General features: G+C 46.4%; 1 protein-coding gene across 1 annotated transcript in view; it reads right to left on the bottom strand.

The window, feature by feature from the left end:
• Positions 1 to 9,875: 9,875 nt before the first annotated feature.
• The window catches only part of m1ap (meiosis 1 associated protein), a 103,732-nt gene continuing 91,656 nt past the window's right edge, over positions 9,876 to 21,951 (bottom strand). The window contains exons 13-16 of the mRNA XM_059644850.1: positions 20,287 to 20,316; positions 18,901 to 19,107; positions 14,337 to 14,501; positions 9,876 to 9,896 (exon numbers count right to left, since the gene is read on the bottom strand). Of these exons, the coding sequence (XP_059500833.1) occupies positions 9,876 to 9,896; positions 14,337 to 14,501; positions 18,901 to 19,107; positions 20,287 to 20,316 (423 nt within the window). The remainder of the gene's footprint in view (positions 9,897 to 14,336; positions 14,502 to 18,900; positions 19,108 to 20,286; positions 20,317 to 21,951) is intronic.

Raw genomic sequence — 21,951 nt, 5'->3', positions numbered from 1 at the left:
GTCCCAATCATGGTGACCAATGTCACAAAACCCATCTGGTTCATTAATGTCCACCATGGAATGAAATCTACTATTCTTACTTGATTTGGTCTGATTCCAGACCCATACGACCTTGGGTGAGTGTAAACTGCCCTCTGAAATGCAATGCAAGCTACTCAGTTCAAAGGCGAATTAAGCAAAAGCAACAAATGATGGCCATGCAGATTTTTAAATTCACTTGTGTGGCATGGCTGGCAACATTTATTGCCTGCCCCTAGTCACCCTTGAGAAAATGGTGGTGAGCAAACACCTTAAATGGCTGCAGCCCATGTGATTAAGGTACAGCCACAATGCCGTCATGGAGGGAATTCCAGGATTACGATCCAGTTATAGTGAAGGATTGGCAAAATATTTCCAGGTCAGAATGCTGCCTGGTTTGGAAGGCAATAATGTAACAACTTGGGTATATGCCCATAATGCCATTTAGGAGCGGTTCCAGGACTTTGACCCAGCGACACTGAAGGGTTGAGATGGATTGAGGCGAATTGCAGCTGGTGGTGTTCCCATGTATCTGCTGCCCTTGTCCTTCTAGATGAAAAAGGTTGTGGGTTTGGTAGGTCCCATGGCTAATCTACCTAGCCTGCACATCCCTGGACATTGTGGGCAATTTAGCCAGGGCAATCACCTAACCTGCACATTTTTGGACTGTGGAAGCAAAACAGAGCACCAGGAGGAAACCCACATAGATACTGGGAGAATGTGCAAATTCCACATAGACAGTCATCTGAAGGTTGGATTGAGCCCAGCCCCCTGGTGCTGTGAGGCAGCAGTGCTAACCACTGAGCCACCAGGCTGTAATGGGTGAACTGTACTGAACATAACCCACATAATCACCGGTCCCAAAATGTTAACTCTGATTTTTTTCTTCACAAATGTTGCCAGACCTGCTGAGCTTTTCCAGCAACATTGTTTTTGTCCCTGATTTACAGCATCCGCAGTTCTTTCAGTTTTGTTGAGGACTGTCAGGGCAGCTCCCTCCCAACTGTATAGGATTGTATATTCTGGGCCTATCCTGTCAGTGGGACAGGACTTATCCTTGGGTGTTGATGTTGGTATTTGGGACATTGTCTGTAAGGTATGTGTCCACGAGCGTGACTTTGTCAAGATATTGTTTGATTAGTCTATGAGACAGTTCCTCCAATTTTCACATGAGGCCCCACCCACCCACTGCCCCGATCCCTAACACCTACCCTCCCACCACAGACTATTTCTGCTGTTGCCATTTATAGTGCCAGGGCTGATATCAGGTGGTCTGTCTGATTTCATTTGTTTTTTGAGACTTTGTAATAGTTGTTACAGTGGCTAGAGGAGAGTCAACGACATTGTTGTGGGTTCTTGAATCATGGCAGATTTCCTGGCCTGAAGGACATGAGTGAACCAGTTGGGTTTTTCCGAAAGTCAGCAGTGGTTTCATGGCCATCATTAGACCTTTAATTCCGGATACATATTGAATTCAAATTCCACATTTGCCATGGTGGGATTCAAGCCTGGGTTCCAAGAATATTCCTGAGTTTCTGGATTAACGGTTAAGCAATAATACCACCAGGTCTGAGGAAGGGTCACCGGGCCCGAAATGTTAACTCTGTTTTATTTTTCACAGATGCTGTCTGACTTGCTCAGCTTTTCCAGCAACTCTGTGTTTTATGCCACCAGGTCATTGCTTCCCTAATATAAGTGTGCTGTCATGAAAGAATAAAGAGAAAAAGGAGTATTTTTGTGTTCTGGAGCTGCTTCAAGGGCGACCTTATCCACAGGGGCCTTTTTGCTTGGCCAGTTAAATATTTTGTTAAAAATATGATTTGCATATTAGGTCATCATGAAGTCTCCAGTGGTAGATATAATAACAGAAACATACAATTGTATTTCTTTTCACTCAGGCAGACATTTAACATGTAAATAATGGAAATATTTTGCTTAAGTCTTTCAATAAGGTGTTGAGAAATTCAGTTTTACAATTTTCACAATTCTCACTAATATTTATTAGCCTCACATGCTCTGCATCAAGTGTAACTGCAGCATTTTGCTATATTTTTAACCTTTAGCTACTTTGTTGAGCAAATTTATCTGTGTAATTTTAAGCCAAAGGCTTAGATTTCTGCCACGAGTGACAGCCTCTGTTATTTCTAATTTTCACAACGCAGTTGTATCTAACTTCCAGGCTTTGTGCTGTGCAGTTCCCAGGGGAAGCTGACCATTTAAATGTTCTGCTACCTCCATTTAAATCAGATTTTGCTGTGTCCACTGTCCGAAAATCAGTGTGTGCAGGTCAGAGCAAATATATTTCAGTGAATTTGTTTTGAATATACAGAATGTTCCTTGTGTCTTGTGCCTTTGGAGGAGGAGTGAGAATCAGGCATTATTAGTGGGACTGCGCCAGGTACCATGGGTGGAGGGAGGGTCATTATCAGTTTATCTTATGTTAGCATACCTGCTGAGGTTTGCACATGGTGGATACTAAGTGAATTGGCAAGCAACAGGAAGGGTGTGAATGGGGTATGATTTTGTGTGAGTTGGCTTTAAGTTGGCATAGGGACTATAGAGGGCAATTGAGATGGGTAGTGAGACAGGAAGGGTGAGGTAGCATCACCTGGCACAGATGGAGCATGGAGAGTCTGTTAGATGAGAGAGATATTTTTTGGTTTCATTGTTTTTCTTAAAATCAAACTGTAGCACTTGGCCTATATCTGAAGCCAGAAATCTCTGCTCTATGCTGGGGCCACCAGCTTGCTTTCTAGGGAATCTCACTCAAAAATGAAAATCCAAACCCCCAGTTATAATAAAGTGTGCAGCTGGATGAACACAGCAGGCCAAGCAGCATCTTAGGAGCACACCTAAGATGCCGCTTGGCCTGCTGTGTTCATCCAGCTCTACACTTTGTTATCTCGGATTCTCCAGCATCTGCAGTTCCTATTATCACTTCCAGGTTTAGTTGGCAAAGCTGGAAAATATCCGACTCTGCACTCCCAATCGAAAATCAGGGCCAATTCATTTTCACCGATCATTATCATCTGACAGCATTAACATACAAACATAGAAGTATAAACAATTGGGAGCAGTAGTAGGCCATTCAGTCCTTTGAGCTTGCTCTGCCATTCAATATGATCATGGATGATCATCCAGCCCAATACCCTGATCCTAAACCATTTTACCCCTATGGCCCTAAGAATTATACTTAAATGCTGCTTGAAAACATTACATGTTTTAGCCTCAATTGTTTTCTGTGGTGGACAATTCCACAGGGGAGAAGAAATTTCTCTGCATCTCAGTCCTAAGCAAAGATGGATCAAGACTGAAAGGTGATATATACTTGATTTCCCCAAGAGTCAATATTTGGATCACTGTCTTTTTTTAATGTAAAATTATAACAAGAATTTGAACATGCAGGGCATAATTTAAACATCTGCAGATTATATGGATGTTGGAAATATAAACAGATTAGGCAGAGTGTCAAAATGGATAGCACATTTTACATACAGAAATATGAACTTGCAATGACAGATAAGGAGACGAAATGTAAACTAAACGGTATAATTTTAAAGAGGATACTTACTCCTGCTGGCCTATTCCCGCTCCTGATTAACATGTTTGGATGATGCAGGAACAAAAAAAAATCTGAGGGCATGTCTAAACTAATCTCTGAAGATGTCAGGATAACGGAATGTGTACTGTTGGAATATTGGAACAAGTGTAGGACATTCAGCCACTCAAGCCCATTGCTGATCTGTTCCTTAAATCTATCTACTCAAGTTTAAACAGTTACTGAATAAAAACTTAACAACTATCAATTATAATATTTTTAACCAATTTCCCCTCTTCCAATTTCAATGTCTTTTTGGGCCAAGATTTCCAGATTGTCTGAGAAAAGTTATTGTCTTATTTCACACATAGATGACAGAGGATTAACTTTCAAGGTTATATCCTCTTGTTCTTGACTGTTCATCCAGAGGAGTGAGTTTCCTTACATCTTGTTGACTGCATCAAATATCTTAAGCCCTTCTATTAGCCTACTATCTGAGGTGAACTTGGTCCTTAACCTGATTCTGATTTTGTAGTCTTGAATGTTCAACTTATTGGGGCAATTCAGGAGCCATTAAAAAATTGCAGGCATCTCATTTTGGGGCTTTAGAATTTTTAGGAGTGTATTTTAAGGGTGCAAGTGGATTGTGGCATTCCTAACCTTTGCAGGCCAGGTCCTTTGCAGGTATAAGCATCTCCTAATGCCCTGCCATTTTCAAAGAGTCAAACCAGTTTGTAAAGGACTCATGGTTCCTGGCAACTCAGAGATTTTATGAAACATTGTTTGTGTGAGTGAACCTTTTGAAAGGTAAGATCAAAACATTAAAAAAAAACAAAAATCTGAAGATGCTGGAAATCAGAAACAAAATCATAAATTGCTGGATGAAGTCAGCAGGTCAGAGTATCTGTGGAATGAAGGCAGAGTTAATGTTTTGGGTCCAGTGACCCTTCTTCAGAAGGTCAAAAAGTCCTCCTCATGCCCCAAACCCATGCAGACTATGTCCCATGCCCTTCACAGCTCCAGTATGTAAAGTGTGTGATTTATGTATACAGTAATATAATTTATTTTTCACTTTGGATTTTTCAAAATTTGAACTCATGGCATGTGGGTTCTAATTGGAGTCTGAAAAGGTTTAATGATTATTTTCTGACTATTGTAACACAGCAGTAGCTATGATGATTTATTTTGAAGCACTGTGAGAAAATGATTTCCTGGAAAGTAATGAAATTTTATTTGTGTTGTCAAATTTTTATGAATGAAGAAGGTGAACAGTTGTGCATTAGGCTTCAGTTTGGAAGGTTAGGGATTAATTATCTTCTGTAAGGTTCTTAATAGAAACTAGATATGTGAAACAATTGCTCCCAGGAAAGGGAGATGATGGTTTAGAGTTCTTAGAAATAGGTTACCTTGGTGTAAGGAGTATAGTAACAGAGTAGAAGTGCTTGGTTAAACATTGAGGAGGTTATTAAAAGCTGAGGAAGTTTATGTGTTTATATGACAAATCAAGGAAGAGACTATTAGATTCTCATGAGCTGAAATTGAAGCCACAGCTGAGTCCAACCCTATGTGAGATGGAGAAAAGAATCCTCTTTGGTGTGAGTACTGTACAGGATCATAGTTAAGACTTTGGAATTGCATTCTACAGTTTGTTTCACAATTGTTTGTTTTTCTTTTATATGGTAGGTTTGTTGGTGACATCAGCACAGCAGCAAAAGCGGGCCATGCATGGAGTGATGGCAGCCTCTTGGCAGTCAGAGGTGGCAGTGAATGCTGCTTCTCCTGGTGACTGGACGTACTGGCACTGACAACAAGGACATCCTCCTGGTATTTAGGACTGGCAGTGAACTCTTCAAGATGGCGGCAGCTGGCAAGGTGACACCTGCAGCCAAAACAGTGTGCTTGGCGCTGCAGCTGCCTGGCTTGGCAGCAAATCCAGGGAGTCCTGCTGGCAGTAGCTCCAGAGCTGGAACTTCTGGCATCATCAAGCCAGCAATGGAACCAGGAACCCTTAGTTGGGGCGACGGAAGGCCTGGAGTAAGGACATCTGGTTATTGAGGTAGCAGCGGAGCCAGGGGCTCCTGGTTGAAGAGTTCAGCATGTGACATGGTTGAGATGGATGATGGCTGAGTCACATGAGTATCTGCCATGCACATGGTGGGTGATGTTCCCATTGAAGATGGTAGTGTTCATGTCAAAGATCTGACATGTCTTGCAGAAGTTGCCATGACAGGGTTGTCTAGTGTTATGGTCAATGTTGTCCTGAAGGCTGGGTAGTTTGCTGCGAACAATGGTCTGTTTAAGGTTTGGCGATTGGTTGAAGGTGAGAAGTGGTGGCGTAGGTGGTGGCAAGGTGTTCATCATCATCAATAATGTGTTGAAGGCTGTGAAGAACATGGCGTAGTTTCTCCACTCCCTGGAAGTACTGGTCAGTGAAAAGTACCCTATTGGACATATCCCGCGTCTGTCTTCTGAGGAGGTCATTACAGTTTTTCACTTTGACACGTCGGAACTGGCAATCGTTGAGTTGAGCATCGTATTGTGTTCCTATGAAGGTATTCTTCAACACCTTCAAGTGTCTGTTTCGTTCCTTCTCATCTAAATAGATCCTGTGCATGCATAGTGCTTGTCCATAGGGGTCCATTTAATATGTTTAGGATGGAAGCCAGAGAAATGCAGCTTTGTGAGGTCATTCTTGGACTTGTGGTAGAGTGACGTACAAAGGTGTCTATCCTTGATGAAGATGTGTGTGTCCAAAAATAAGACTGATTCTAAAGAGTAGTCCCTGGTAAGTCTGATGGTGGATGAAACTTGTTGATATCACTGTATAATTGTTTCAATGATACCTTGCCATGAGTCCAAAGGAAGAAAATGTCATTAATATGTCTGGTGTATAACGTTGGTTGGGGATTCTGTGTAGCAAAGGTTCGTTCAAACTTCTGCTCAAAAGTGTTGGCGTATCGGGCAGCAAATCTGGTCCCCATGGCTGTTCTGTGTGTCTAGATAAAGAACTGGTTGTCAAAGATTACAGTCGAGGATGAAGCTGATGAGTTGTAGAATGGCTTTTGGAAATTGGTGGTTGGTGGTATTGAGTACTGAGGCTGCTGCGGCAATGCTGTCATCGTGGGGGATTCTGGTGAAGATTGCCAAGACATCCATTGTGACGAGGAATGTTCTTGGTTCAACTGGTCCGTGGATGTTGTAGTGTCATGATGGAAGCTAGAGGTTCCCTGTACAATGGATTTCAAGATGCCCCGACATAGCCAGAGATGTTCTCACACAAGGGTCCCAATGCCTGATACGTTGTGACGTCCAGGTGTGTTGGCTTTGTGTATCTTTGGAAGGCAGTAGAAGTCCCCTACAAGAGATGACAGTGCATATGGTTCTCTGAAGGACTGCAGTCTTGACCAGTCTGTTCAGTTGATGAGTGTGTTCTTTGGTTGGATCAGCGTTTAGTTGTCTGTAGTGTTCCTGGTTGTTCAGTTGTTGGTATACTTCCTTGCAGTAGTCCATTCTATTCTGTATGATGTGATAATGGAATTCCATCCCCTATTCCCAATTCCTCCGCCTCCGCCCCATCTGCTCCCACGATGAGGCATTCCACTCCCGCACATCCCAGATGTCCAAGTTCTTCAAGGACCGCAACTTTCCCCCCACAGTGGTCGAGAACACCCTTGACCGCGTCTCCCACATTTCCCGCAACACATCCCTCACACCCCGCCCCCGCCACAACCGCCCAAAGAGGATCCCCCTCGTTCTCACACACCACCCCACCAACACATACAACGCATCATCCTCCGACACTTCCGCCACCTACAATCCGACCCCACCACCCAAGACATTTTTCCATCCCCACCCTTGTCTGCTTTCTGGAGAGACCACTCTCTCCGTGACTCCCTTGTTCGCTCCACACTGCCCTCCACCCGGCACCTTCCCCTGCTACCGCAGGAAATGCTACACTTGCCCCCACACCTCCTCCCTCACCCCTATCCCAGGCCCCAAGATGACTTTCCATATTAAGCAGAGGTTCACCTGCACATCTGCCAATGTGGTATACTGCATCCACTGTACCCGGTGTGGCTTCCTCTACAATGGGGAAACCAAGCGGAGGCTTGGGGACCGCTTTGCAGAACACCTCCGCTCGGTTCGCAATAAACAACTGCACCTCCCAGTCGCAAACCATTTCCACTCCTCCTCCCATTCTTTAGATGATATGTCCATCATGGGCCTCCTGCAGTGCTACAATGATGCCACCCAAAGGTTGCAGGAACAGCAACTCATATTCCGCTTGGGAACCCTGCAGCCCAATGGTATCAATGTGGACTTCACAAGCTTCAAAATCTCCCCTTCCCCCACCGCATCCCAAAACCAGCCCAGTTCGTCCCCTCCCCCCACTGCACCACACAACCAGCCCAGCTCTTCGCCACCACCCACTGCATCCCAAAACCAGTCCAACCTGTCTCTGCCTCCCTAACCTGTTCTTCCTCTCACCCATCCCTTCCTCCCACCCCAAGCCGCACCTCCATCTCCTACCTACTAACCTCATCCCACCTCCTTGACCTGTCCGTCTTCCCTGGACTGACCTATCCCATCCCTACCTCCCCACCTATACTCTCCTCTCCACCTATCTTCTTTTTTCTCCATCTTCGGTCTGCCTCCCCCTCTCTCCCTATTTATTCCAGAACCCTCACCCCATCCCCCTCTCTGATGAAGGGTCTAGGCCCGAAACGTCAGCTTTTGTGCTCCTGAGATGCTGCTGGGCCTGCTGTGTTCATCCAGCCTCACATTTTACTATTCTGTATGATAATGGTTTCTCCTTTGTCAGCTGGTGTGATGACAACGTTGTAATTTGTTTCGAGAGCACAGATGGCATTGCGTTGCGCCTGGGTGACGTTTTGCGTTACCTTGCAAGTGTGGCTGATTAATCTAGTGTTCACGCAGTCTCTGATGACTTCAGCATACCTCTCTCTCATACACACACACACACACACACACACACACACACACACACACACACCCGTATGAATCTATGGGGTAAATTTATATTTGCAGATACATTCTATTTTTTTTCAAAAAGCACACAATTTAGATTAGATTAGATTCCCTACAGTGTAGAAACAGGCCCTTCAGCCCAATGAGTCCACACGGCCCCTTGAAGCATCCCACCCAGACCCATCCCCCTGTAACCTACACACCCCTGAACACTATAGGCAATTTAGCATGACCTATCCACCTAGCTTGCACATCTTTGGACTGTGGGAGGAAACCGGAGTACCCGGAGGAAACCCACGGAGACACGGAAAATGTGCAAACTCCGCACAGACAGTTGCCCGAGGCTGGAATTGAACCCGGGTCCCTGGTGCTGTGAGGCTGTAGTGCTAACCAGTGATCCACCGTGCCGCCCCGCCTGTAGGCAGTCAGTCAATATGGCATTTTATAAATTCTTACTTTAGAAGCAAAACCAGTCTGACTCCAAACTAAAATACTGATGTTAAACAAGGCCGCACACCTAACATGCAAAGTATGACTTCTTCCCTGTACTGATTAAACCTTTACCTCTCCCAGGACAATGACTTCAAAGGAATTCTGGGATTTACATATACATGTTAATCAATTAAAACCTTCTAACTGATTAAAGATTTAACAGCATCTTAGATTTGTTTAGCACATTCTCATCAGTGGTGTGTCTCTTTGATCTTTTACTTATAAATTTTGTGTCTAATACTACCTCTCTCACTAACACCTGAAGGAGTAAGACTCCAAAAGTTTGAGTTTTCAGTTAGACCTATTGGAATCTAATCTGGTGTTGTGTGATTTCTGACCTTGTCCTCCCCAGTCTCCGGCACCTCGTCACCAACGTAAAAGATAGATTAGCAGGAACATCAGTTAGCAAACAGTGGCAGGCATTTAAGTGTCTAATTCACTTCTCTTAGCAAAAATACTTGCTAGTAAGGAGGAAAGATTCTAAGAGATGGATAACCCAATCATGGCAAACCAAGGAAGTTAAGGAGAGTATATAATAAAATGTGAGGCTGGATGAACACAGCAGGCTAAGCAGCATCTCAGGAGCACAAAAGCTGACGTTTCGGGCCTAGACCCTTCATCAGAGAGCAAGGGTCTAGGCCCGAAACGTCAGCTTTTGTGCTCCTGAGATGCTGCTTGGCCTGCTGTGTTCATCCAGCCTCACATTTTATTATCTTGGAATTCTCCAGCATCTGCAGTTCCCATTATCTCTGATACTAAGTTAAGGAGAGTATTATGTTGAAAAATAAAGCATATAAAGAGGCTGAAGTCAATGATAGCTCTGAAGACTGGGAGAAATTCAGAATCCAGCAAAGGACAACTAAAAAGATATTAAAGACAGAGAAAATAAACTATGAGAGCAAATAAGCAAGGAATATAAAAGCTAACAATAAGATCTTCTTTAAATACATAAAACAGAAGAGAGAGGTCAAAGTTGACATAGACCTCTCAAAAAATGAACCTGGGGGATATTGTGGGCCAAAGGGCTTGTACTGTGATGTACAGTTCTATGTTCTATGGGAAATGGTTTTGGGGAACTGGTGAAGCATCTTTGGGGGGTCGAATAGCCTATTCCTGTTCCTATTTCCATAGTCTTACTTTCTTAAACAATTTGTATAAATCAAAAGACTGCATAACATTTCAAATCATTCCACTAACTATGAAATCATAGAACATCTGATCATAGAAACCCCTATAGTGTGGAAACAGACCCTTCAGCTTAACAATTCTGCACCGAATCTCAAAGCATCCCAACTCATGCTGCTATAACCCACCTAATCGACACATTCCTGAACACAATGGGCAATTTAGCATGGCCAATCCACCTAGCATGCGCAAAGGAAACAGGAGCACCCGGACGAAACCCACACAGACTCAGGGAGAAAGTGCAAACTCCACACAGACAGTTGCTTGAGGCTGGAACTGAACCCGGGTGCCTGGTGCTGTGAGGCAGCAGTGCTAACCAATGAACCACTCTGCCACCCCAAATCTTCTACAACCACCCAATGTACCTGCTCCTCCTCTCTTTGGACACTCCATCACCAAGGTGATATGGTCCACATTCTAGCTCTTTGTTCAACAGTCTCTAATCTAATCCTCACCAGTAGTGAGTACATTATAGCGGTTGTATAGAATCAATTTTGATGGGTGCCTGACCTTTAACGTGTGTGGATTCCCAACCATCAGTTCAAATGGTTGGGAATCCACTTGAGTCTAAATATCTCTAGGACATATGACCAAGGTAAACACTAAAGACCGTGGCATTGCTCCCCCTTTCTTATGCATCAAAATGTTTTCAACTTACACTGGAGAGATTTGAAGTAAACATGTCAGAACTTTTCCTTCAATTCTTCCCAATTTCTCAAAGTCCAGGGGGTTTCCATGGGTATTCGCATGGGCCCCAGCTATGCTTGCCTTTTTGTAAGTTATGTTGAACAGTACCTCTTCAGTACATACACTGGTACTGTTCCCCAACTCTTAGACTGTTATATTGATGACTGCATCAGTGCTGCATCCTGCACCCAGGCTAAACTGGAGCAGTTCATCAACTTCGCGAATAACTTACATCCCATCCACAAATTCATTTGGTCTATCTCAGATGCATCACTCCCTCTCTCGACCTCTCCATTTCCATTTCTGGCGACTGATAGCAGACCGACATTTACGATAAGTGACAACAAAAAACACAGATGCTGGAATCCAAGGTAGACAGACAGGAGGCTGGAATACCACAGCAGTATAGGCAGATCTGAATGAAAGGATTTGTCGATGTTTTAGGCATAATCCTGCTTCAGGACGTCCTTCTTACGTCTGTTGTAGGAAAGGTTTTGGAAAGGATTATAAGAGATAGGATTTATAATCATTTAGCAAGCAACAATTTGATTGGAGATAGTCAACATGGATTCGTCAAGGCCAGGTCGTGTCTCACAAACCTCACTGAGTTTTTTGAGAAGGTGACCAAGCACGTGGATGAGGGTACGGCAGTTGATGTGGTGTACATGGACTTCAGTAAAGCTGTTGATAAGGTTCCACATGGTAGGTTATTGGAGAAAATACGGATGCATGGGATTGAGGGAGATTTAGCAGTTTGGATTAGAAACTGGCTTTCTGTAAGAAAGCAACGAGTGGTGGTTGATGGAAAATATTCAGCCTGGAGTCTGGTTAGAGTGGTGTGCCTCAAGGATCTGTTTTGGGACCACTGTTGTTTGTCATTTTTATAAATGACTTGGACGCAGGCATAGGTGGATGGGTTAGTAAATTTGCAGATGACACTAAAGTCGGTGGAGTGGTGGACAGTGTGGAAGAATGTTGCAGGTTGCAGGGAGACTTGGATAAACTGCAGAATTGGGCTGAAAGGTGGCAAATGGCGTTCAATGCAGATAAATGTGAGGTGATTCACTTTGGGAAGAATAATAGGAAAGCAGAATACTGGGTCAATGGAAAGATTCTTGGTAGTGTGGATGTGCAGAGGGATCTTGGTGTCCATGTACATAGATCCCTGAAAGTTGCCACCCAGGTTGATAGTGCTGTTAAGAAGGCTTACGGTGTGTTAGGTTTTATTGGTAGAGGGATTGAGTTTCGGAGCCGTGATGTCATGCTGCAACTGTACAAAACGCTAGTGCGGCCTCACTTGGAATATTGCGTGCAGTTCCAGTCGCCCCATTACAGGAAGGATGTGGAAGAATTGGAAAGGGTGCAGAGGAGATTTACCAGGATGTTGCCTGGTCTGGAGCAAAGGCCTATGAAGAAAGGCTGAGGGTCTTGGGTCTGTTCTCCTTGGAGAGAAGAAGGCTAAGAGGGGATTTAATAGAGACATTCAAGATGATCAGAGGATTAGATAGGGTGGACAGCGAGAGTCTTTTTCCGAGGATGATGACATCAGCTTGTATGAGGGGGCATAGCTACAAATTAAGGGGTGATAGATTGAAGACACATGTCAGAGGCAGGTTCTTCACTCAGAGAGTGGTAAGGGCGTGGAATGCCCTGCCTGTCAATGTAGTGAACTCAGCCACATTAGGGGCATTTAAACAGTCCTTGGATAAGCATATGGATGATGATGGGATGGGCTTAGATTAGTTCACAGGCCAGCGCAACAACGAGGGTCAAAGAGCCTGTTCTGTGCTGTATTGTTCTATGTTCTCGGACTTCAGGGGAAACATTGACTGCTCCTTTCCTCTAGATGCTGCCTGGCTTGCTATTTTCTTCCAGCCTCCTGTTTGACATTTACATTAAACCCACAGACTCCCATAGCTACCTAGATGACACCTCCTCCCACCCTGTAACCTGCAAAAACTCCATCCCATTTTCCCAATTCTTCTGTCTTCGTCGTATCTGTTCTGACGAGGAGACATTCTACTCCTAAGCGTCCCGGATGTCTGCCATTTTCAAACGATGCTCTTTTCCCCCCTCTATCATCCAGACAGTTCTCCACCATTCCTCCACCATTCCCTGCTCCATAGCACTTAACCACCACCACCAAACCACACCCTCTGCCCGGAACATAAGAAAGATAGGGACCCCTTGTCCTCATTTTTCACCCCACCAGCCTCAGCATCCAATGTCTCATCCTCAAACACTTCTGCCAACCCCAATTAGACCCCACTATCTGGAACATTTTCCACTCTCCATCCGTCTCTGCCTATCACAAGGATCATACCTTTCGACATTCCACAGTTCATACCACACACCACACTCCCCACCAACCACTCCAACCCTCCCTGTACCTTCCCCTTTAACCATAAAAGATGCAACACCTGTCCACACACCACCTCCCCCACCTCTACTTAGGACCCTAAACAGTTCTTCCAAGTGAGACAGAGCTTCAACTGAATCTCCTCCAACCCAGTCTATTGCATCCACTACTCCCAATGTGGTCTTCCCTACATTGCTGAGGCCAAACGTGGACTAGGCAACCATTTTGTCAAGCATCTTGACCTGGCTTGTTATGGTGAACCTAACCTCCCAGTCACCGCCCATTTCAACTCCCTGCTCCACTTCACCTCTGACATGTCCATCCTCAACCCCCTCCAGTGTCACAGCAACTCAATGCAAATTTGAGGAACAATGCCTTCTCTTCAGCCTGGGCACACTACAGACCAGATGATTCAATATCGAGTTCTCCAGTTTCAAATAACCTTCCCATCCATCCCCCAGCTCCCCTTCCAGCCCCACCTTCTTCTTTCCATTCCACCTTCTGACCCTCCCTTCCAGCTACTGACTGGATTCAACCCTCCAATCGATCAACCAGGTCATACCTACTGCCAGTGTCCATGTATCAGCACCATTCCATCTCCACCCCTCCCCCACTTTATTTGCAGCTCCCCCTACCCTCACTTCTAGCCCTGAAGAAGGGTAATGCTTGAAATGCTGGCTGCTCCTTACCACCAGATGCAGCCTGGCTTGCTGTGTTCTCCCAGCCACCTGTTTGTCTACTTTGCAAATGTGTTCGCCTGGATAGTTTGCAGTCCACAAACTCTCACATGCCGCAGTCCTGATTGTCTGCCATAGATTAGGTCTACATTATTTGTATCTACATTATGGTTTGTTGTAAGTTTATTTATTTTTCTGTGCATGAGGCTGCTCTAAGCAATAGAACAGTGAACAAACATTTTAAATATTTATTGCCTCAAGCTGACAGACACCAGTACAAAATTATTATGGAACAAAATCTGCTTGTTACCTTCTAGACATGTGCAAGGATGCACACACGGACAAGTCAGTAACAAAATGTGAGAAGTGTGAGTAAACTGAATATAAATACCTGTCTGTATGGCTGTTCAGGATGAGTTTGTTCCTTACGTTGTACTTGCTTTGGTTGCTGACGGTAAGGAGTTCTAACCAAAGTTCCTCTGAGATGTCTATACAGATTACTTTTCAGGCTTAGTGGATTAAATGTTGATTCCACATCGAGCCCATCCAATATCCCCTATAAAAATACCAAGTAACTTTTATTTGTTTTGTGAAGATATGGGTCCTAGAACACCTGAGGAGTCAAAGGGGAACATATTCCTGCAGTACTGTGAATGTTCCAAAAAGTTAGCTACTGTCTCTTTTCCTCTTTCTTGAAAGGAAAAAGATAAACAAAAATCTTTCAGAGACACTAAAATAGTGAATCCTCAATGAGTAAATGAAAGGTTTAGAATCAGTGTCTATCCAACACAGGAGTCATGTTCAAGGATTCGAAGGAAATCAGAATTGAAGAGAAGAACATCCCCTCAATATCTGTGATCTGGATTGGTGCCAGAACTGCAATTCGTTTTTTTTTGTTTCTTCCCTACCTGTAATTTTTGTGTCTTGTCTCTTTATGGCTACATGTAGGATTTTTTCAGAAGTGGTAGGGTAGGATACAGAGAATGATGTGTTAGTAATTTGTATCAGAGATAATGGGAACTGCAGATGCTGGAGATTCCAAGATAATAAAATGTGAGGCTGGATGAACACAGCAGGCCAAGCAGCATCTCAGGAGCACAAAAGCTGACGTTTCGGGCCTAGACCCTTCATCAGAGAGGGGGATGGGGGGAGGGAACTGGAATAAATAGGGAGAGAGGGGGAGGCGGACCGAAGATGGAGAGTAAAGAAGATAGGTGGAGAGGGTGTAGGTGGGGAGGTAGGGAGGGGATAGGTCAGTCCAGGGAAGACGGACAGGTCAAGGAGGTGGGATGAGGTTAGTAGGTAGCTGGGGGTGCGGCTTGGGGTGGGAGGAAGGGATGGGTGAGAGGAAGAACCGGTTAGGGAGGCAGAGACAGGTTGGACTGGTTTTGGGATGCAGTGGGTGGGGGGGAAGAGCTGGGCTGGTTGTGTGGTGCAGTGGGGGGAGGGGATGAACTGGGCTGGTTTAGGGATGCAGTGGGGGAAGGGGAGATTTTGAAACTGGTGAAGTCCACATTGATACCATATGGCTGCAGGGTTCCCAGGCGGAATATGAGTTGCTGTTCCTGCAACCTTCGGGTGGCATCATTGTGGCAGTGCAGGAGGCCCATGATGGACATGTCATCAAGAGAATGGGAGGGGGAGTGGAAATGGTTTGCGACTGGGAGGTGCAGTTGTTTGTTGCGAACTGAGCGGAGGTGTTCTGCAAAGCGGTCCCCAAGCCTCCGCTTGGTTTCCCCAATGTAGAGAAAGCCGCACCGGGTACAGTGGATGCAGTATACCACATTGGCAGATGTGCAGGTGAACCTCTGCTTAATGTGGAATGTCATCTTGGGGCCTGGGATGGGGGTGAGGGAGGAGGTGTGGGGACAAGTGTAGCATTTCCTGCGGTTGCAGGGGAAGGTGCCGGGTGTGGTGGGGTTGGAGGGCAGTGTGGAGCGAACAAGGGAGTCACGGAGAGAGTGGTCTCTCCGGAAAGCAGACAGGGGTGGGGATGGAAAAATGTCTTGGGTGGTGGGGTCGGATTGTAAATGGCGGAAGTGTCGGAGGATAATGCGTTGTATCCGGAGGTTGGTAGGGTGGTGTGTGAGAACGAGGGGGATCCTCTTGGGGCGGTTGTGGCGGGGGCGGGGTGTGAGGGATGTGTCGCGGGAAATGCGGGAGACGCGGTCAAGGGCGTTCTCAATCACCGTGGGGGGGAAGTTGCGGTCCTTAAAGAACTTGGACATCTGGGATGTGCGGGAGTGGAATGTCTTATCGTGGGAGCAGATGCGGCGGAGGCGGAGGAATTGGGAATAGGGGATGGGCACCCGCATGGGCCCCAGCTATGCCTGCCTCTTTGTAGGTTACGTGGAACAGTCCATCTTCCGCACCTACACAGGCCCCAAACCCCACCTCTTCCTCCGGTACATTGATGACTGTATCGGCGCCGCCTCTTGCTCCCCAGAGGAGCTCGAACAGTTCATCCACTTCACCAACACCTTCCACCCCAACCTTCAGTTCACCTGGGCCATCTCCAGCACATCCCTCACCTTCCTGGACCTCTCAGTCTCCATCTCAGGCAACCAGCTTGTAACTGATGTCCATTTCAAGCCCACCGACTCCCACAGCTACCTAGAATACACCTCCTCCCACCCACCCTCCTGCAAAAATTCCATCCCCTATTCCCAATTCCTCCGCCTCCGCCGCATCTGCTCCCACGATAAGACATTCCACTCCCGCACATCCCAGATGTCCAAGTTCTTTAAGGACCGCAACTTCCCCCCCACGGTGATTGAGAACGCCCTTGACCGCGTCTCCCGCATTTCCCGCGACACATCCCTCACACCCCGCCCCCGCCACAACCGCCCCAAGAGGATCCCCCTCGTTCTCACACACCACCCTACCAACCTCCGGATACAACGCATTATCCTCCGACACTTCCGCCATTTACAATCCGACCCCACCACCCAAGACATTTTTCCATCCCCACCCCTGTCTGCTTTCCGGAGAGACCACTCTCTCCGTGACTCCCTTGTTCGCTCCACACTGCCCTCCAACCCCACCACACCCGGCACCTTCCCCTGCAACCGCAGGAAATGCTACACTTGTCCCCACACCTCCTCCCTCACCCCCATCCCAGGCCCCAAGATGACATTCCACATTAAGCAGAGGTTCACCTGCACATCTGCCAATGTGGTATACTGCATCCACTGTACCCGGTGCGGCTTTCTCTACATTGGGGAAACCAAGCGGAGGCTTGGGGACCGCTTTGCAGAACACCTCCGCTCAGTTCGCAACAAACAACTGCACCTCCCAGTCGCAAACCATTTCCACTCCCCCTCCCATTCTCTTGATGACATGTCCATCATGGGCCTCCTGCACTGCCACAATGATGCCACCCGAAGGTTGCAGGAACAGCAACTCATATTCCGCCTGGGAACCCTGCAGCCATATGGTATCAATGTGGACTTCACCAGTTTCAAAATCTCCCCTTCCCCCACTGCATCCCTAAACCAGCCCAGTTCATCCCCTCCCCCCACTGCACCACACAACCAGCCCAGCTCTTCCCCCCCACCCACTGCATCCCAAAACCAGTCCAACCTGTCTCTGCCTCCCTAACCGGTTCTTCCTCTCACCCATCCCTTCCTCCCACCCCAAGCCGCACCCCCAGCTACCTACTAACCTCATCCCACCTCCTTGACCTGTCCGTCTTCCCTGGACTGACCTATCCCCTCCCTACCTCCCCACCTACACCCTCTCCACCTATCTTCTTTACTCTCCATCTTCGGTCCGCCTCCCCCTCTCTCCCTATTTATTCCAGTTCCCTCCCCCCATCCCCCTCTCTGATGAAGGGTCTAGGCCCGAAACGTCAGCTTTTGTGCTCCTGAGATGCTGCTTGGCCTGCTGTGTTCATCCAGCCTCACATTTTATTATGTTAGTAATTTGTGTTTCTTTCCTGCTAGTTATTTTAAAAAATCAGTTTGCTTGTTAAGTACAGGCCTGACAGGTGTTTTCCTTTACACCAAGTTCGTCAGTCAGGTAAATTGGGGAATTTGGATAGTTTGATTATATCTTTTCACCTCTGCAATGTCTCTGGAATCAGAGGACTTGATTTCCAATTCACAACCCCAGTTTTTCATAACAAAGTGTGGGGGCTCTTCAGCTAGGGATTTGGACCAAAGGCAATATAAAATTGGACGTGAAGTTAGACTAGGTGATAAGGTTAAAGGATAAACTCCAAGTTTGCACCACAAAAATACCATAGGTGATATTAGAAACTGTTACAGCATCCCTGAAAGTGGAAGAGCTGTCTCTGACAACCTCAGAATAGATCACAACCAGGTTAATTGAATTGTAAGATAAATTAGAATTGGAGATGTCTGAGTTATGGGTCCCAAAGCATTTGGGCTAGGATTTTTATGATGGTGTATTATCCTGCCCAGTCACCGGAAAGTCATTGGGAATGTATCCCTGCCAGTGCTGCTGAAAAACACACATTTTGATCTTGCACTTATCAGAATGTTGCATAAGAAATACCAATGTAATGGAAAAAAACAATCATACTGTGTGAAATGGAAATGCTTACTGGTTGACAAGTGGACACTGGTTGGTATAGGTGCTGTCTTGGCAAATGCACCAAATAATAATAACTGGCAGTTAACTTCCTAATTTTATTCAAATTTTTAATAAGGCAGGCTGCCTCTGGTCAAGGACTTGCCCTAAGAAATGAACCAGAGGATGGCTGTCAGCTGTTTTGTTAAGTTGAAACAAGCACTACGTATGTATTTCTGTCTACGTAGAACTGGAACCTGTACATTAACATATTACTTACATAGCTAAGCATCATACTAGCGCCGAAATTCATATGCCTTATTAACCAGTTTTTGTGTGATAGCCAGTCTTTTAATATCCAAGTAAATTCTATTTGTATGAAACTGTCAGTTCACTCTGTTCTCTCCTTTCAAATCACTCACCTCTATATTACTTAGAGCTGTTTCTGGTGGTTCGTCAGATCTGTAAGGAAGGTCACAAGGTAGAAGGAGTTCTTGCACTGCTACAGGCTTCACCAGGAGTGTCAGTGTGGTGGAAGGCAATATGATGTAATAGGAGTCAACACGAACAGACCAACTGGGTCCCACAACCTCAGGTTCCGAACGAGTGAGAAGCATCAAGTCTTTTTTCTACAAAATTAAAAGGAAAACAAAAGGATCAGTTCATGCACTTCTCCAAATGATTTGGTAATCAATTAAATACTTCTTGAAGTGTATACAATTACAGAAGTGCATTGACGACAAGACAATTTGTTTCAGTTGGGTCTGTTCAGGGCTACCTCTCCTGCTCTACTTTAAAACATTGCTTATTGTGATGACGGTGTGACTTTAACAGGTGTGCTTTGTCCTGGTTTCTTTTAGACACAGATTGAGGGATAGATGCCAAGCAGTGCATGAGAAGGGAAACAATTTGTGAGGCTTTGGAGATTTTTTAAAATGTTGGAGCAACAGAAGCAGCCTGAGTGGATGTGGTTGATCTCTCAAGGCACTGCCTCATGCTCCCACGAGGAGTTCGAACAGTTCATCCACTTCATCAACACATTCCACCCCAACCGTAAGTTCACCTGGACCATCTCTAACACTTTTCTCACCTTCCTGGACCTCTCTGTCTCCATCTCGGGCAACCAACCTAGAAACCGATATCCATTTCAAACCCACCGACTCCCACAGCTACCTAGAATACACGTCCTCCCACCCACCTTCCTGCAAAAATGCAATCCGCTGTTCCCAATTCCTTCGCCTCCGCCGCATCTGCTTCCAGGATGAGGCATTCCACTCCCGTACGTCTCAGATGACCTCATTTTTCAAGGACAGCAACCTCCCCCCAGCAGTGGTTGAGAACGCCCTCGACAGTGTCTCCTGCATTTCCCTCAACTCATCCCTCACAACCCGTCCCCACAATAACAACCAAAAAAGAATCCCTCTCATCCTCACATACCACCCCACCAACCTCCGGATCCAATGCTTCATCCTCCGACATTTCTACAATCTGACCCCACCACCAAAGACATTTTTCCATCCCCACCCTTGTCTGCTTTCCAGAGGGACCACTCTCTCTGAGACTCCCTCGTCTGCTCCACACACCCCTCTAGCCCCACAACACCTGGCACTTTCCCCAGCACCCGCAGGAAGTGCTACACCTGCTCCCACACCTCCTCCCTCGCCTCCATCCCAGGACTTTTCACATCAAGCAGATGTTCACCTGCACATCTGCCAATGTGGTATACTGCATCCGCTGTACCAATTGTGGCCTCCTCTACATCGGGGAAACCAAGCGGAAGCTTGGGGACCCCTTTGCAAAACACTTACGTTTGGTTCACAATAAACAACTGCACCTCCCACTCGCGAGCCATTTCAACTCCCCCTCCCATTCCTCTGACGACATGTCCATCCTGGACCTCCTGTAGTGCCACAACGCTGCCACCCGAAGGTTGCACAAACAGCAACTCATATTCTGCTTGGGAACCCTGCAGCATAATGGCATCAATGTGGATTTCACAAGCTTCAAAATCTCCCCTCCCCCTACCACATCCCAAAACCAGCCCAGCTCATCCCCGCCTCCCTAACCTGTTCTTCCTCTCACTTATCCCCTCCTCCCACCTCAAGCTGCATCCCCATTTCCTACCCTACTAACCTCATCCTGCCCCGTTGACTTGTCTGTCCTCCCTGGACTGATCTACCTCCTCCCTACCTCCCCACCTACACTCACCTTTACGAGCTCCATCCCTGCCTCTTTGACTTGTCTATCTCCTTTCCACCTATCTTCTCCTCTATCCACCTTCGATCTGCTTTCCCCTCTCTCTCTATTTATTTCTGATGAAGTGTCTGGGCCTGAAACATCAGCTTTCCTGCTCCTAAGTTGCTGCTTGGCCTGCTCTGTTCATCTCGATCTACACCTTGTTATCAAGGACTTTTAGTTAGCTTTCAGCTCTTGTTGAATTTTGAAGTATTCTCCTTCTCTCAACTTCAGACAAAACCTAGAGGTTCATTTCCTAGGCTGCTGGATTGAATGTGAGACAAAATCTGTTTTCTAAATTTGCCTTTTTCCAAGGGTGTTTTTATTGGATGTTACTATTTTGGAACAGTTAGTTAGTAGTAGTTACTGTATCTATTATTCTGTTAAGTTTGCCAATAGAGTTTTTATTCCAAGTTCTTCTTTCCTTTGCCGTATTTTAACTATAGTTTGAATCTCCAGCACATCCCTCACCTTCCTGGACCTCTCAGTCTCCATCTCAGGCAACCAGCTTGTAACTGATGTCCATTTCAAGCCCACCAACTCCCACAGCTACCTGGAATACACCTCCTCCCACCCACCCTCCTGCAAAAATTCCATCCCCTATTCCCAATTCCTCCGCCTCCGCCGCATCTGCTCCCACGATAAGACATTCCACTCCCGCACATCCCAGATGTCCAAGTTCTTTAAGGACCGCAACTTTCCCCCCACAGTGATCGAGAACCCCCTCAACCGTGTCTCCCGTATTTCCCGCAACACATCCCTCACACCCCGCCCCCGCCACAACCGCCCTAAGAGGATCCCCCTCGTTCTCACACACCACCCCACCAACCTCCGGATACAACGCATCATCCTCTGACACTTCCGCCATCTACAATCCGAACCCACCACCCAAGACATTTTTCCATCCCCACCCCTGTCTGCTTTCCGGAGAGACCACTCTCTCCGTGACTCCCTTGTTCGCTCCACACTGCCCTCCAACCCCACCACACCCGGCACCTTCCCCTGCAACCGCAGGAAATGCTACACTTGCCCCCACACCTCCCCCCTCACCCCTATCCCAGGCCCCAAGATGACATTCCACATTAAGCAGAGGTTCACCTGCACATCTGCCAATGTGGTATACTGCATCCACTGTACCCGGTGTGGCTTCCTCTACATTGGGGAAACCAAGCGGAGGCTTGGGGACCGCTTTGCAGAACACCTCCACTCAGTTCGCAACAAACAACTGCACCTCCCAG

The sequence above is a fragment of the Stegostoma tigrinum genome, chromosome 1 (assembly GCF_030684315.1).
Source record: "Stegostoma tigrinum isolate sSteTig4 chromosome 1, sSteTig4.hap1, whole genome shotgun sequence".
In the NCBI taxonomy this organism is placed as follows: Eukaryota; Metazoa; Chordata; class Chondrichthyes; order Orectolobiformes; family Stegostomatidae; genus Stegostoma; species Stegostoma tigrinum.
This window is presented reverse-complemented; position numbering and strand designations above follow the sequence as displayed.